General features: G+C 36.6%; 1 protein-coding gene and 1 long non-coding RNA gene across 3 annotated transcripts; one reads left to right on the top strand and one right to left on the bottom strand.

Moving 5' to 3' along the window:
• Positions 1–1,196: 1,196 nt before the first annotated feature.
• acy1.2 (aminoacylase 1, tandem duplicate 2) lies at positions 1,197–13,767 on the top strand. 2 transcript variants are annotated; one of them, XM_087304752.1, is made up of 15 exons: positions 1,197–1,226; positions 3,255–3,398; positions 4,078–4,142; positions 5,023–5,127; positions 5,200–5,294; positions 5,396–5,472; positions 6,621–6,710; positions 6,958–7,014; positions 7,331–7,404; positions 8,093–8,142; positions 8,266–8,410; positions 9,829–9,897; positions 10,397–10,476; positions 10,555–10,615; positions 12,313–13,767. In XM_087304752.1, the coding sequence occupies exons 2-15, from the start codon at positions 3,269–3,271 to the stop codon at positions 12,475–12,477; spliced, it is 1,263 nt and encodes a 420-aa protein (XP_087160878.1). In that variant the 5' UTR covers positions 1,197–1,226; positions 3,255–3,268; the 3' UTR covers positions 12,478–13,767. The 2 variants fall into 2 exon arrangements, with proteins under 2 accessions (XP_087160878.1, XP_087160879.1); XM_087304753.1 differs by having other exon boundaries at positions 3,255–3,589.
• On the bottom strand, positions 9,550–14,300 carry LOC147838640 (uncharacterized). The gene is made up of 3 exons (XR_015522489.1): positions 11,128–14,300; positions 10,373–10,647; positions 9,550–9,951 (listed from the first exon to the last, which is right to left on the bottom strand). It is a non-coding gene; the product is annotated as an uncharacterized LOC147838640 (long non-coding RNA).
• Between the last annotated feature and the right edge of the window lie 544 nt (positions 14,301–14,844).

The following is a 14,844-nucleotide window of genomic DNA, read 5'->3' as shown; positions in this document are numbered from 1 at the left end:
ATGGCCAAAACCCCTCTAAAACCAGCCTAGTTGACCAGCTAAAACCAGCCAACCAGCCTAGGCTGGTTTAAGCTGTTTGTTTCAGTAGGGTGTTGTGAGGGTCATCCGGGAATGTCTGGCAGAACCACAAGACGGAGGAATTATCAACTTTCACCTCCGGAAGAAATTTGACTAAATCCCCAGGGAGGCTGGAGACATTGAGAGAGAGTGGTCCATGTTCTCCAACTCCATTGTTGACGCAGTCATGAGCAGCAGTGCATGCAAGGCCTGTGGTGCCTATTGTGGCCCAGTGGTGGACACCGGAAGTAAGGGATGCAGTCAAGCTGAAGAAGGAGTCCTACCAGGCTTGGCTGACCTGTAGAACTCCCAAGGCAGCTGATGGGTACCGACAGGCCAAGCATATTGCAGACAAAAACAAATACTCAGGCCTGGGAAGAGTTTGGGTAGACCAAGGAGGAAGACTACTGGTCGAGATTCTGGCAAACCATCTAGTGCCTTAGGAGGGGAAAGCAGTTCCACACCCACTGTTCACAGAGCTTTCACAATTTTACTCTTCATTTCAAATGCAAGTATAATCTTTACAACATTGATGCTGTAAAAGGAACCGTATAAAATGGAAAAAAGACACATTAACCGTTCACCGAAAGTTAATCAGTTTGGGAGGAAACACTAGTTCCGCATATACCCTATTAACAGTCTAGTTCTAAGATAATTAGACTAAATACACTGCTTGAAGTTGAAATAAGTGTTATAGGCTAATACTTTTTTATAGACTTTTTTTCTTCCCTAAAGTCCAGGTATTTTTTTTTTCAAGAACTCTTACCAAGTTTAATTATCCTACTGCACTGGCAGATAAACTGACTGGTTTCTAAACTGTATTATCTTAAATAATTCATTCATTCAGTGTATTTAAACATGATTTATTTTGCAGTCCAGCAGTTAGCCTACAGGTATAAATCATTTGTTATAGCCTCTTCAGTCAAAATACAATGCAATTTAGGGTATTCAGACGGTTAATTGAAGTATAATTCTGAAATATATCATGTCATACTCATTAACGTAACATGAAAGTATCTTCATAGAAAGAATCATTTAGACTTTTCCCTCCCTTTTCACATTGTATTTCGCTTACTTTGACCAGTCCGGTAGATGGCGGAAGTGCACCTTTATTTTGAAAGCCGCCATGAAGCATCAGTAGAAGAAGAAATAAACATTCATAAATGCAGGTGAGTGCAACAAATGCTGAGCTGCAGACAAGTCGTTTATTCGTGTGTTATAGATGTATTATTATTATTATTAAGCTCTCGACATCTGTGTTCCTGTCATGTTTACGATTAAAGAGTCGACGTTTTAGTTTAACCGCACTTTAGGTTTGTTTACTTCTGTATACTAGTATAGGAGATGTTTACATGCATTTGACCGGTAGCATTATCTGATGGGTAGGATAAAATGTCAGGACACCAGTGTTTATTAGAAAGCTGTTACGTTTACTGTTATGTCATGGTGAAATAAATGTGCATTTACGTCTGTAAAATGAGTTTAAATGTGTTTAATGCGGTGTTTTAGAGATTAAAAAGCTCGATACTTCAGTTTTCATTGTCAAGTATAGTACAATAATATTAAAGTACTGAGCTTTTCACATTTGTCAAGCATATACGTATATTGTCAAGTATAGTTAAATAATATTAATTACAAGTTACTTTTTAAAACACCTTAAAAGCAAGTCTGCTGAATTAGTATATTTATTAATAGAAAATGCAAATATGTGAGGCTTTTATGAGGATGTTTAAATGTTTTAATATGAATTTGGGTGAATAAATCTCACAAATCGTGCCAACGAAGAGTATATGATATGCATAAGTTATATTTAGTTAAGAAACTGTATTAAAGTATTGAAATTCTATAAAAAAAAACACTAATCTATGAAAACAATTCAACATTTTAATATTAAAATGTTTTTAATTATTACTAAACTCAGAGGGTTTAGCTATTTAGTTTGTACTTTGGATGGATTCATTATTAACACAGTTGCTTAATATATTCAGTAAGCAGCCTTTACATTTATAAACAACAGGAAAGCATGAGAGTTGATGCTGTAATCATGATCAAAGGAATTGTATTTGTTAATGTATTTTTGCATAAAACCCTTGAGAAAAAAAGACATTTTGCTCACATATAAAACATAGTAGAGCTTAAAATACACAGTGTCAGTTTTGCAATTACCATACTCGCAAACATAAAACTTGTTATAAATTTATATATTTATTATTTTTTATAAGCTCCTTTTTAAGTTTGAAGTAGTAAATAATGGAAGTAATGAAGAATACTGAAAATAGAATCCATTTGAAATTAATATTTGCAATATTATACATTATACACTCACCGGCCACTTTATTAGGTACACCTTACTGGTACAGGGTTGAACCCACTTTTGCCTTCAGAACTGCCTTAATCATTTGTGGCATAGATTCAACAAGGTACTGGAAATATTACTTTTTTTGCACTATATTGACATGATAGAGTCCACTTTCACCGTCTCTCCCACACCCAAGAGTGATAATGTGGAGAAGCCCCAGAGAAGCATGCCACCCCGACTGTTGCATGCGCAGAGTGAAGCATAGGGGTGGATCAGTGATGGTTTGGGCTGCAATATCATTCCCTAATCTCAATACTGGTGCTAGATGAGCGCATCACTCCCAAGGACTACAGAACCATTCTAGAGGACCATATGCACCCAATGCTTCAAACACTGTATCCTGAAGGTGGTGGCGTGTATCAGGATGATAATATACACAGCAAGACTGGTGACAGAGTGGTTTGAACGTGAAAGTTAAGTTGAACATCTCTCATGGCCTGCACAGTCACCCAAACTGGCAGCAAAAGGAGGCCCTGCACCATACTAATGGCCAGGTGTTTCAGTTTCATCGTCCAACCCCTGTATACACAAGCACTTTTTCCTGATCGATATTGAAAACTATTGACATGAGTGGGTTCAATAATGTAAATAGCTTTTTAAATAGGCTTTATGTTATAGCAAACAATATGCTGTTTTATTTGTATGTGTTAGTTCCTAAGAGTGTGCATTAGCTAATAAGCATTTGTTAATAATAAAGTGTGTTAGTTATTAAGAGTGTTTAATAATTTATAGCATGTATTATTAGGTAATAAGAGCTTGTGTTAGTTATTAAGAGTGCATTAGTGCCTTAATTAATAATAGTGTGTATTGGTTAATAATAGTCGCTGTGCTTCTGCAGGACAGTGGTGCGGGATGCTGCCTGATAAAGATGGACTGAATGGAGGTGGAGGAGTGCAGGACGGCCCCTCAGCTGAAGACCCTTCAGTGACTCTGTTCAGAGAATACCTGTGCTTGAAGACCGTCCATCCAGAGCCAGACTACGGTACCTGAGTCATACACACAGAACAATGAGTGTTTTCCAGCATCTCGCTGCAGGTTTATGACAGGTGATAACCCTTGGAGTAAATGTTCACTCCTGTGCTGTTTAAAACCACTTAAACTCTGCGGACCGGGTCCGTGACATCATCGACTTTCGCTTTAAGATTTAAAGGGCTAGCACTGCACCAGACCCCCGTAAGTAGCTTCGTTTGAAAGTGTAGAATCTGTATTTTATGCACATGTGCATCACTTTGGTTTTTATTCTACTGTACAAAAGTTATTTACACTTAAATACACAGTATTTAATACTGCAGCTGGAAGGGCATCTGCTGCGTAAAAACTTGCTGGATAATTTGGTGGTTCATTCCGCTGTGGCGACCCCGGATTAGTAAAGGGACAAAGCCGACAAGAAAATGAATGAATGAATAATCATGTACACTATCTAAAGTAAAGGTAAAAAGGATGTCACCTCGGTGTTACCTTTTGAAAAGATACCTTTAGGTACAATATAAACTGCAGTGACAAATGTTCATTAGTTTGGGTGAAAAAAAATCAAAACAGTGTCTGATATTTTCATCAAAGTAGCTGGATAGAATCAGAAAAGTTGGTCTTGTAGCTCTTTAAGACTGAAAAGAATCACGTCTGGGATCAGTCTAATAACTCCATGTCAATCAATCTTTCAGATGCTGCTCTGAAGTTCCTGGAGCGGATGGCGGATGAGCTCGCTTTACCAATGCAGAAAGTGGAGGTAATGAGTCACTCTAGCATATTACACTAGAAATAATGGTGCTGAACTGTAGTAAATTTGGGTTCTCCAGCTTGTAACATTATCAGAATACTTTTATGCCGCTATATAGAACCCTTTTCATCAGAATCATCCTTTTAAAATTATATCTAGGACCTAATTTAAAACATGTTGTTTAAAGAACTGTTTTATTATTATTATTGTCATTTAACCGGGTTGAAAAAAAGGCGATAAACAAAGAACCCATTTGGTGCTTTGTCAGTTACAAATTTGAAAAAAGGCGGTAAAGAAAGAACCCATTTGGTGCTTTGTCAGTTACAAATTTTTAAAAAGGCGGTAAACAAAGAACCCATTTGGTGCTTTGTCAGTTACAAATTTGAAAGAAGGCGGTAAATAAAGAACCCATTTGGTGCTTTGTCAGTTACAAATTTGAAAGAAGGCGGTAAATAAAGAACCCATTTGGTGCTTTGTCAGTTACAAATTTTTAAAAAGGCGGTAAATAAAGAACCCATTTGGTGCTTTGTCAGTTACAAATTTGAAAGAAGGCGGTAAATAAAGAACCTTTTTGGTTCTTTGTCAGTTACAAATTTTTAAAAAGACGGTAAATAAAGAACACATTTGATGCTTTATCAGTTACAAATTTGAAAGAAGGCGCTAAATAAAGAACCCATGAGCTGCTTTGTCAGTTACAAATTTAAAACATAAAAAGGCGGGAAATAAAGAAATCTAAACTTACAGAAATAATGGCATAATTTCAGCATAAAGCAGTTCTTTGTGAATATACGGTTTTAAATCGAGCTGTTAAGTGCAGAGAACCTTTTAATACTCATCTATTTTAGCGTGTCCATCTTGTTCTTGTTCACATATAATCTCTGTCTCTCAGGTGTGTCCCGGTCGAGTGGTTGCCATCATCTCCTGGATCGGCTCCAGGCCGGAGCTTAAGTCTGTGGTGCTGAACTCACACACTGATGTGGTTCCTGTGTATGAGGTAAAGCTGAAACACATCCGTCTCTGCACTGATTAACAACACGTCACATCACTGTCTCTGCCTCTTCTGCAGGAGCACTGGAAACATCATCCATTCGCTGCTGTGAAAGATGCGGACGGCAACATCTACGCCAGAGGAGCTCAGGATATGAAATCCGTCACCATACAGTGAGTTTAACGGCAATACTGTTTGCTTTAAGCAATTGTGATATTTAGTTCTGATAAATTACAGATCATACAGCAGTGTTCGCATTCATTTTTTCCTGCAGGTACATTGAAGCCATTCGCAGACTGAAGGCGGCTGGGAATAGATTTTCTCGAACCATCCACTTAACATTTGTCCCAGGTCAGACCTCACCATAATCTTTTCATTCATTTGTTAAAGCATCCTTATGTAGATTTATGTACTGAACTGAATTAGTTTTGTTCAATAAAAGCGGAAACACTTCATAACCAATTGACTTCAGGTCTTATGTGATTTTTGGCATAGTACTATATTGTTGTAAAGTACAATTGGGGCTGCACAATATATAATTTCAGCATAACACAATGTGCAATAGTCCAATCGCAGGATCTGCGACGTTGAATCAGTATTTTAATTGAACAGGAGCCACATTTAAATCTAGTGATTTATGGAGTCACTGGAAAGTTTAACCACAAAGTTACCAAAACATTTATTATTTTATGAGTGTTTATTTTTTAAATCAGTTCAAAGTATTCAGGTATTAGAAATTACCTAACTTTAAGAAAGATTAATTGTATTTATGTACCGCAGGAGTCTCAAACTCTCGGTCTGAGGGATGATAGTTTGTGGCCCCTGCCTTAATTTGAAAGTTTAATGTTTTGATATGTGTAGCACTTTACAGTTTTGTGCATGGAGCTTAACAAACCCACCAATCACGGTGGGGTATATGGCTCTCAGGGGCGGGACATCGGTTAATGTCGTCTGCAGTCACATATCGACACCTGTCCATCGCCAATAAGAGTCCCCGGTAACCCAGACAAATTATAGAGTCGCACCGTTATTTGTGCGTCATTTGCATTGCGCTAACTGCATTGTATTTTCATTGCCTCACACAATAAATATCACATATATTTATATGATGTAAAAGTAGTCAAAACAAATGACAACAACACAGTCTTGCTTCTTTTTCCTTTAACAACAGAACGGCCAACAATAGTAAATCTAGTTATTATTATTAATACTATTTAATACTGATTGATTTTTTTTCTTATTCATTTTTTTTTTCATCGTATTTTGTGTTAAAAAATCCAATCTTATCACAAAATCGGGTGAAAAAAAATAAACAAATAAAAAAATTATAATTAACAAAATAATTAATTACTTGTGGGAAACCTGATGTGGCCCAGCCTCAGCCAGGCCCCCAGGTAAATTGAGTTTCACAATTTATACTCAATATTGCAATATATTGTAGAATTATTTTTTTTTAATATCACACAGCCCTAAAATGGTATTTTGAATGTTCTTGACAGATGAGGAGGTCGGGGGTGAAAAAGGAATGAAAGCATTTGTGAAGCATCCAGAATTTCAGAAGCTGAACATCGGATTTGCTCTTGACGAAGGTAAATTCAGTGTGTAAACTCAGTCTTTTAGTACCTGTAGCCACTTCTCAAACATGTAGACTTGCTTTGAAGTAACAATTACACCATTTTAGTATCACTCGAACAGGTAGATGCAGTCAATATACCTCATGTAGATTTGAATAACTATCTGGTGGGATGTTGTTACAAACAAAATAATAATCATGCAATATCATTATTATAGCATCCTAAACACGAATGCAAAACCATTTACCAATTTTTTTTTCAGGATTGGCAAACCCCACCAATGCTTATACTGTATTCTATGGGGAAAGAAACCTCTGGTGTGAGTATCACCTTTGTGTGTGTTTGTGTACTGGTTTTGGTGGTGTATAAGGACAGAAATTTGTATGTTGACATGGGTATGACCTAGTTGTAGTCTATTGTGGTGGTTTATGAGGACATGCCTGGTGTCCTTGTAATTCAAAACACTTAAAAATCATATTTGGTGTCGTCTTTTGACTTTCACATTTTGCCACGAGTTTTAAAAAAGTAGTGTTTTTTATAGTATAAACTACATTACGCCTTTGGGAAGTCCCTGTAAACCACCAATACCAACAAGTGTGTGTTTATATGTTAATAATGTGTGCTCTGTCCTGCAGGGATCACCGTTCGCTGTCCTGGAAGTCCAGGTCATGGTTCCAGGTTTGTGGAAAACACAGCAGCAGAGAAATTAGTGAGTGTTCAGAGAATAATCTAGTAAACATGAGTAAATCTGGAGCTGCAGGCAGATGATGTGAGGTGTAATTTCACCGTTCCTTTTAAAAAGGCCTATACTTTTTGTCTATTAGATTTTCTCTTTTGCTTCATTTTTTATATTGACATTAATATTATTTGTGTTATTATTATTATTATTATCAGCATTATTGCATTTTTTCTTAGTATCATTATTACAACTAAATAATGACGATAATAATAAGAATATGAAAAAAATAATAATAAAAAAGTTGGTGCCAGTATGATTACTAAATGTTTTAAAATATATTCTTATTATATTCTCATATATTTTTAAATATATGTTTTTATTGAGCAAGAATGCTGTAAATTGATTGATAATAGTAATAGTGTAATATAGCTTTACAAAAATTAGATTTTAAATAAATGCTGTGTTGTTCTGTTAGGCAACAATCCTGTTAAAGGTTTCACATTTTCACAAAAATTTTAAAAAGCACCATTGTTTTTAATGTTTATAAAAATAAGCAGAATTTATTATTATTTTATCCTCAAATCACCATATTTGTACTTCAGACTGCTCAATTTCAGCTTTAAATCACAGAAATATATTACAATTTGAAAATACACTTACACATTTACAGTTTTAGTAAGTGTACTTAGTGAATTTTGACATGTCTGTTTCTCCACAGCGGCGAGTTATAAACTCCTTCCTGGAGTTCAGAGAGAAAGAGAAACAGCGGTGAGCTTTCCTCAGAAGTTGACTTTCATTTAAAGCAGAGCTGTTGAACACGAAGAAACACTGGTGTGTGTGTGTGTGTGTGTGCGTGCGTGCGTGCGTGCGTTTGTGTGTGTGTGTTTTCAGACTGAACACCAGTGAGTGTTTTACTCTGGGAGACGTCACCACTATTAACATGACCATGGTCAAAGGAGGCGTCGCTTATAATGTGGTTCCTGCAGAAATGGACGTCAGCTTTGACTTGAGAATCCCTCCTACTGTTAACCTGCAGGTCTGTGTGATTTCATTCATTCATCCATCTATCTTTTCATTCATTCATCCATTCATTCATTCATTTATTCATTCATCAATCCATCTTTTTATTCATCCATTCACACAATCATTTATGCATTTACCCATCCATCCATCTAGTCATTCATCCATCTATTTATTTACTCATTTATACATCCATTTATCCATCCATTCATCTATCCATATGCATATGCATAATGCCTATTCTTACATGCATTCATACATCTATTCATTCAAACGTTCATACACCAAATCATTTATTCATCCATCTATTTTTTCATTCATCCATTATCTATCTATGCATTCATTCATTCAACTTTCACCCATTCATCTGTTCGTTCAATTATTCATTCATCTGTTCATTCATGCATTCATTCATCTATTTATTCATTAATTCAATATTCATTCATTTACATCCATACATACATCAGTCCATACATCAATTTATTCATCCATCAATTCATCTTTTTATTCATCCATCCATTCATACATTCATTCAATAATCCATCTATCAATTCATCCATCCATCCATCCATCCATCCCCCATCTATTTATTCATCCATTAATTCAATTATCCATCAGTTTATTCATCCATCCATCAATTTATTAATCCATTCATTCATTTATACATCCATTTATCCATCAATCCATCTATCCATTTTTACATTAATTCATTCATTCATCTGTTGATTCATTCATCAATTTATTCATTAATTTAACATTTATTCATTTCCTTTATTCATCCATCCATTCATCCATCCGCCCATTCATTTATCCATGGATTCATTCAACATCCATCCATACATCCATCAATTTATTCATCCATCCATCAATTTATTAATCCATTGATTAATTTATACATCCATTTATCCATCAATCCATCCATCTATTTATTCATCCATCTATGCATCTATTCATTCAACTTTCATCCATCCATTTTTACGGTAATTCATTCATTCGTTTGTTCACTCATGCATTCATTCATACATTTATTCCTTTAACATTCATTCATCCATCTATACATCAATCTATTCATTCATCTATCCATGCATTCAATCAACATTCATCCATCCATCTATCCATCTATTCATCAATCCATCCATTCATTCGTTTGTTCATCATGCATTCATTAATCTATTCATTCATCCATTTATTAATTCCTTTAACATTCATTCATCCTTCTATTCATCAATCTATTCATTCATCATCCATGCATTCATTCTACATCCATCCATCCATCCATCCATTCATTCATTCATTCATCAATCCATTTATTCATTCATTCATTTATTCATCAATCCATTTATTAATTTATTCATCTATTCATCCATCAATTTGCTTTAAACTGAATGACACTATTTACATCAAGTGTCAGCTCTAATTCACTTCATCTTGCAGGAGTTTGAGGAACAGATTAAAGTCTGGTGTCGAGAAGCCGGTGAAGACGTGACTTATGACTTTGCACAGGTCAGATTTATTCCACTATTCCAGTTGCAGTGATCTCTGCTTGTTTCTTGTAGACTGAATCAGTCTGTTTACTCTAACATTAGCCAGACTGGTGTTGTTATGTAAAAGTGACAATGCAGAGTTACAATTTTTTATGTGGAGAGCTTTTTGGTCCTTTAATTAAAACTTTGTATTTTAAATGTAATAGTAAGATTGAATTCATATGCTTAAATAATAACTTGATTTCTAGTTGATCATTTGGAAAAATCCTGTAATAAAAACCTTTTATTCTGAATTTAGGAGCTACTAGACATCCCATTTCTTCACATCAGCTATGCATTGTGTTTGTGAATCGGTGATTTGTCTGCTCTCAAAGAAATACAGAGCCTGATATTGGGAGCTTAACCATAAAACAACAACTCATAAAAACATCTCACAATGATCTTAGTACGGAGCCTTTTGTTACTCCAATTCACTCTGTGTTTTTTTTAAAGGCTGATCTTCATTATTTTCTCTTCAGAAAAACACAGACCAGAACTTGACATCCACTGATGAGAGCGACCCCTGGTGGCAAGCCTTCAGCTCCACCTGTAAAGCAATGTGAGGGAAACTACACTCAGTTTTGTGAGCATGCATTTCTTCACAGACCTGTGTGAGACTTTCTGCATCTCCTGACAGGAACATGACTCTGAAAAAGGAAATCTTCCCTGCGGCCACAGACAGTAGCTTCTTTCGGGAAGTAAGTCAGTTTCACTTTCATCTGTAAGGGTGCTTTCACATCTGTAGTTTGCGTCATTTGGTCCGGTCCAAGGGTAATAAATGATACATTGTTGCATCTTCTGCTGTCTTTGGGTTGTTTTCACAACACACTGCTGGCTTTGGTCCGAACAAGTTGAAACTTACCAAAATGCAGTCATCTGACAAAATCCACATCTCTCATTGGCCAGATGTTGTTGAACATATTTCCTTAACTACTTATTGATTGGTCAGAATTGCGGAAATATTACCAACAATCCATCAGGTAATGTTTTCCCCTCTCTCTCTCTCTCTCTCTGTTGGTAAAGCGCTGTCAACAAATATTATTCCTCCATATCCCATAATGCACAGCGCATCGGCCTACGGCAGCTGAATTAGTCCAAAACACGCAGTACTTTTTGCGGTTGGACCTGTTTTAGTACGGATCATATTCTTACCACAAACGAACCGCTCCAGGGTTTGTTTAAAAGCGTACCGAGACCACCTCTTCATTACACAACCACAGTAATGACAAATACAGTGCTAATATATTTAGATCATATTACATTTTCTAGTTTAGGTATAGAGATTTCTTTTAGTTTGGCTGGAATAAAAATATATGTTTAAAAATGTAAAACATTTGTAATGAAGTTTACGGCCCTTTGGCCGCTGGGAAGAAGGAGGCGGAGAACCGACGCAGTTTTAAAATATTTATTAATAACAGGGACGGTCTAAACCAACGGACGGCAGCTCCTCACGGAGATCGGAGATTGCCGTCAAACTGAAAGCAAAAGTAAAACAATATGTCCAGGCCCAGTCCTTTCTCGGCTTCCTCTGCCATCGTTCCTCCTCTTATAGTCCAGAGCTTCTTCCGTGGGATTCGAGGCCGGTGCGCGCCACAGGTGTATTCACTTACACAGCGGCCTCATTCCGTTCCCATGGCTCTCGGCCCCGCCCCCTCGCCACAACATTGAACTGTAAACTGTCAATATTGTCAGATGCGTTTTTTTTGATAGTCAGTTATTTCATAAACAAGAAGATCGAATACGTGAATGGAACGAAGTGCATTCGAATGAAAGTTGATCCCATTCTTCAGAGTTTCAACATCTGGCAAACAGCCTTCTCCACAAGAACCAACAGTATACCTCCATATTGTTTTATATTTGCTGTGGACTGCGCCGCCTGTGTACGTACTCTAATAGAATAAGAAGTTTCATCAGGTGTGTCTTCAAACTCTCCCGGTGAGTGATCGTACAGGTGCGGATATATCTGCACCAGCTCTGCTACTCTACTCTCCAGTGTGTTCAAGTGGCTAGTGTTGTTGTTTTGGATATTATTATCCAGTCTGCCCTCTGTGGATTAAAGAACAAAATGTGGAAAGAAAAAAAAATTGCAGGTCTAAGAAGAGGATTTTCAGAACACGCCCACTGATGTGTAATGGTTACTGACCAATGGCAGCACAAATATGTATCGGAGCCAAAACGTTTGCTTTGTCCATCAAAAAGTCGGCTTTGTTGTGATGTATCGAACTGCCAAAACTACCTCAAAAAGAACTTAATTTTGGCTTCATTTGGTTGAAAATTATGTAAATTCAGATTTTGTGTGATGTATGGTGTCTTTAAATGGCAGCTGCACCACTGTGTGACGTCACATGACCTTTATGAATTAAAATGGTTGTCAATTGTTGTCTTTTTTTTGTAGGTGGGTCTTCCTGCTTTTGGTTTCTCTCCAATGAATCTCACCCCCATCCTGCTTCATGATCACAACGAGTACCTGAACGAGCAGGTGTTTCTGCAGGGCATCCAGGTGTACGAACGCCTCATTCCTGCTCTCTCCGATGTGGCTCCGCTGAGTGGAGAACTGTAGATTCACGCACTCATGCACACTGCCATAACATAACTGATCATATGAGCTGATCCCATATAAACGAGATCATCATTTTACGTTCGCTTTAACTCAGGAGTCCCTGTCTTTCAATAATGTCTTACATATGCTTTTAATGCCGAGTTCAGACTGCATGATTTTCAAACTAGTCGTGTCACAGATGTTTTCACGCTGCATGACTATCTGGGCTAGCGTTTCGTCGCTGCTTTGTTTACACTGTAAGATGGTTCGGCGACAGGGACTTTCACATTGCATGACTTTACTATAGGGAGAATCGCCGACAACTTCGTCCAAACTACGTCTCACAGCCAAAAACATGTAGTATATCTTTTGTTATAAACTACATAATGAGAAAGAAGCCTTTAATGGGGTAGAACATGTACATGTTTACTCACCTGGGTTTAAAGGGAATTAGCCATTTCTCCTCAACGTTGATAATAAACTAATTTCTTTCTGTATGAAACGTCAAACAGACACGGTTGCTCCTGAGTCCTGTCAAACCTCCACTAGTTTTTCCTCCATATCATGGGTCCAAATAAACCGAAAATGAGCGCTTTTAACTTCTCCCCCAGCCTCCCGCTGGCCTGCAGCAGATATACACACACGCACACACACACAAGTGAATGCTGCTCTCTCATTGGCTGTAGGCGATCACTGATGTTATTTTCAGTCAAAACTCAATTCACACGGCAGGATTTGAATCGCCGACAGCTCCAGATATTCAGCATGCCAAATATCTCACAGGCATCGGCGACTCACTGGCGATTCTCTCAGATCGCGTCTTTCATAGTTCATACTGTGTGATTGTCACTCACATGCACGAGCAGCGATTTGCCTGTGATTTCAGGCATTTGTCGGTGATTTCTCAAAACCTGTCGGCGAGCCAAAATCGGGGCTAAAATCACGCAGTCTAAACTAGGCATAAGTCTGATTTGTTTGCTGATAATCACAGTTAGAAGCTGCTTTAAACCATCTCAATTCATAAAGTTTGTAAATTTAACGCACCAAAGTAATGATGGCCTCAGATATCAGAAAATGTTTTCAGAGACTCAAACGGTGTAGCTGTGCTTGCCATATATGCATTCAATTTTTAATACAGATGATTTTGATGCAATTGTATGGTTATATACTGGAAATATGTATGGGTCATGTATAAAGAGACTTATACTATACTATACTACAAAGTTAGACTGAAACACACCTCATGATTTTAAGCGTTATGAATTTTGACTTTGCCTTCCTGATTAAATAAAAGTAAAATGGTAGCATGTATATAGCGTCCACAAAAGAGCAGGAGAAGACAAGGCAAGGCAGGTATTATTAGTCCCTCTAATTTATTAGCCCCCTGTTTAATTTTCCCCCAATTTCTGTTTAAAGGAGAGCAGATTTTTCAGCACATTTCTAATCATAATAGTTTTATTAACTCATCTCTAATAACTGATTTATTTAATCTTTGTCATGATGACAGTAAATAATATTAGACTAGATATTCTTCAAGACACTTCTATACAGCTTAAAGTGACATTTAAAGGCTTAACTAGGTTAATTAGGTTAACTAGGCAGGTTAGGGTAATTAGGCAAGTTATTGTATAACAATGGTTTGTTCTGTAGATTATCGAAAAAAAATATAGCTTAAAACTTGCAAAAGCGAAAATCCAATCTGCTGTCAGAAACCCATTTTAAAGATTGCAACATCTCTCTACAGTAGCATTGACATCTGACGGTCTCTATTGTACTCTAGACTCTCATTTCAGTCTCTCTGATTATGGAAGATCTTTATAGAAGCCCGTTCCCTCCACTGATCTAAAAAAACAAAAACGACATATATGAAAATACAAAGTCAGAAAAGTGAGTTATAAAGTCAGAAAAGTGAGTTATAAAGTTAGAATTGCGAGTTATTAAATTCGAATTGCGAGTTATAAAGTCAGAATTGCCAAGAATTGTACTGCGTGAGAATGAGAGATAAATGATCTACTTTCACTTTCGCTCTTGGATAGGGAAACCTTTACGCACAGACATCAATTAGCCTATAAATAATTAATTTCGTTTTTTAAGCACAGATATTTGTTTCAAAAACTATTTCTAAATTCAGTTCTAATTTCCAGCAAACGAATAAATGAACAATAATAACCAAGTGTGGTCAAAAACCTGAGTTATTTCCAAATACTCCTGCCATGCCCCATATGATCTAAAACCTGACAGGTGGACAAATCTAAGCTTGATTTTAATAAAACAAATATAATTATGGATATAATAAATAAAATTGCTAATAATAATAACATTATACAAAAGCAAATTGTTATAAACTGAAAAAGCCTCCCGAGATGAAGAAGACATAAAAGCAGTGAT

Source organism: Danio rerio, chromosome 22, assembly GCF_052040795.2.
Source record: "Danio rerio strain M-AB ecotype USA chromosome 22, GRCz13ab, whole genome shotgun sequence".
Lineage (NCBI taxonomy): Eukaryota > Metazoa > Chordata > Actinopteri > Cypriniformes > Danionidae > Danio > Danio rerio.
The sequence above is the reverse complement of the archived record's forward strand: the minus strand, read 5'-3'. Positions and strand labels throughout refer to the sequence as shown.

Excerpts from the sequence above, each read along its gene's own strand:
- acy1.2 (XM_087304752.1), top strand. The coding sequence starts at position 3,269 with ATGCTGCCTGATAAAGATGGACTGAATGGAGGTGGAGGAGTGCAGGAC. Across the intron at positions 5,473-6,620 it reads CCACTTAACATTTGTCCCAG|ATGAGGAGGTCGGGGGTGAA; the intron begins GTCAGACCTCAC and ends TGTTCTTGACAG. Across the intron at positions 7,405-8,092 it reads ACACAGCAGCAGAGAAATTA|CGGCGAGTTATAAACTCCTT; the intron begins GTGAGTGTTCAG and ends GTTTCTCCACAG.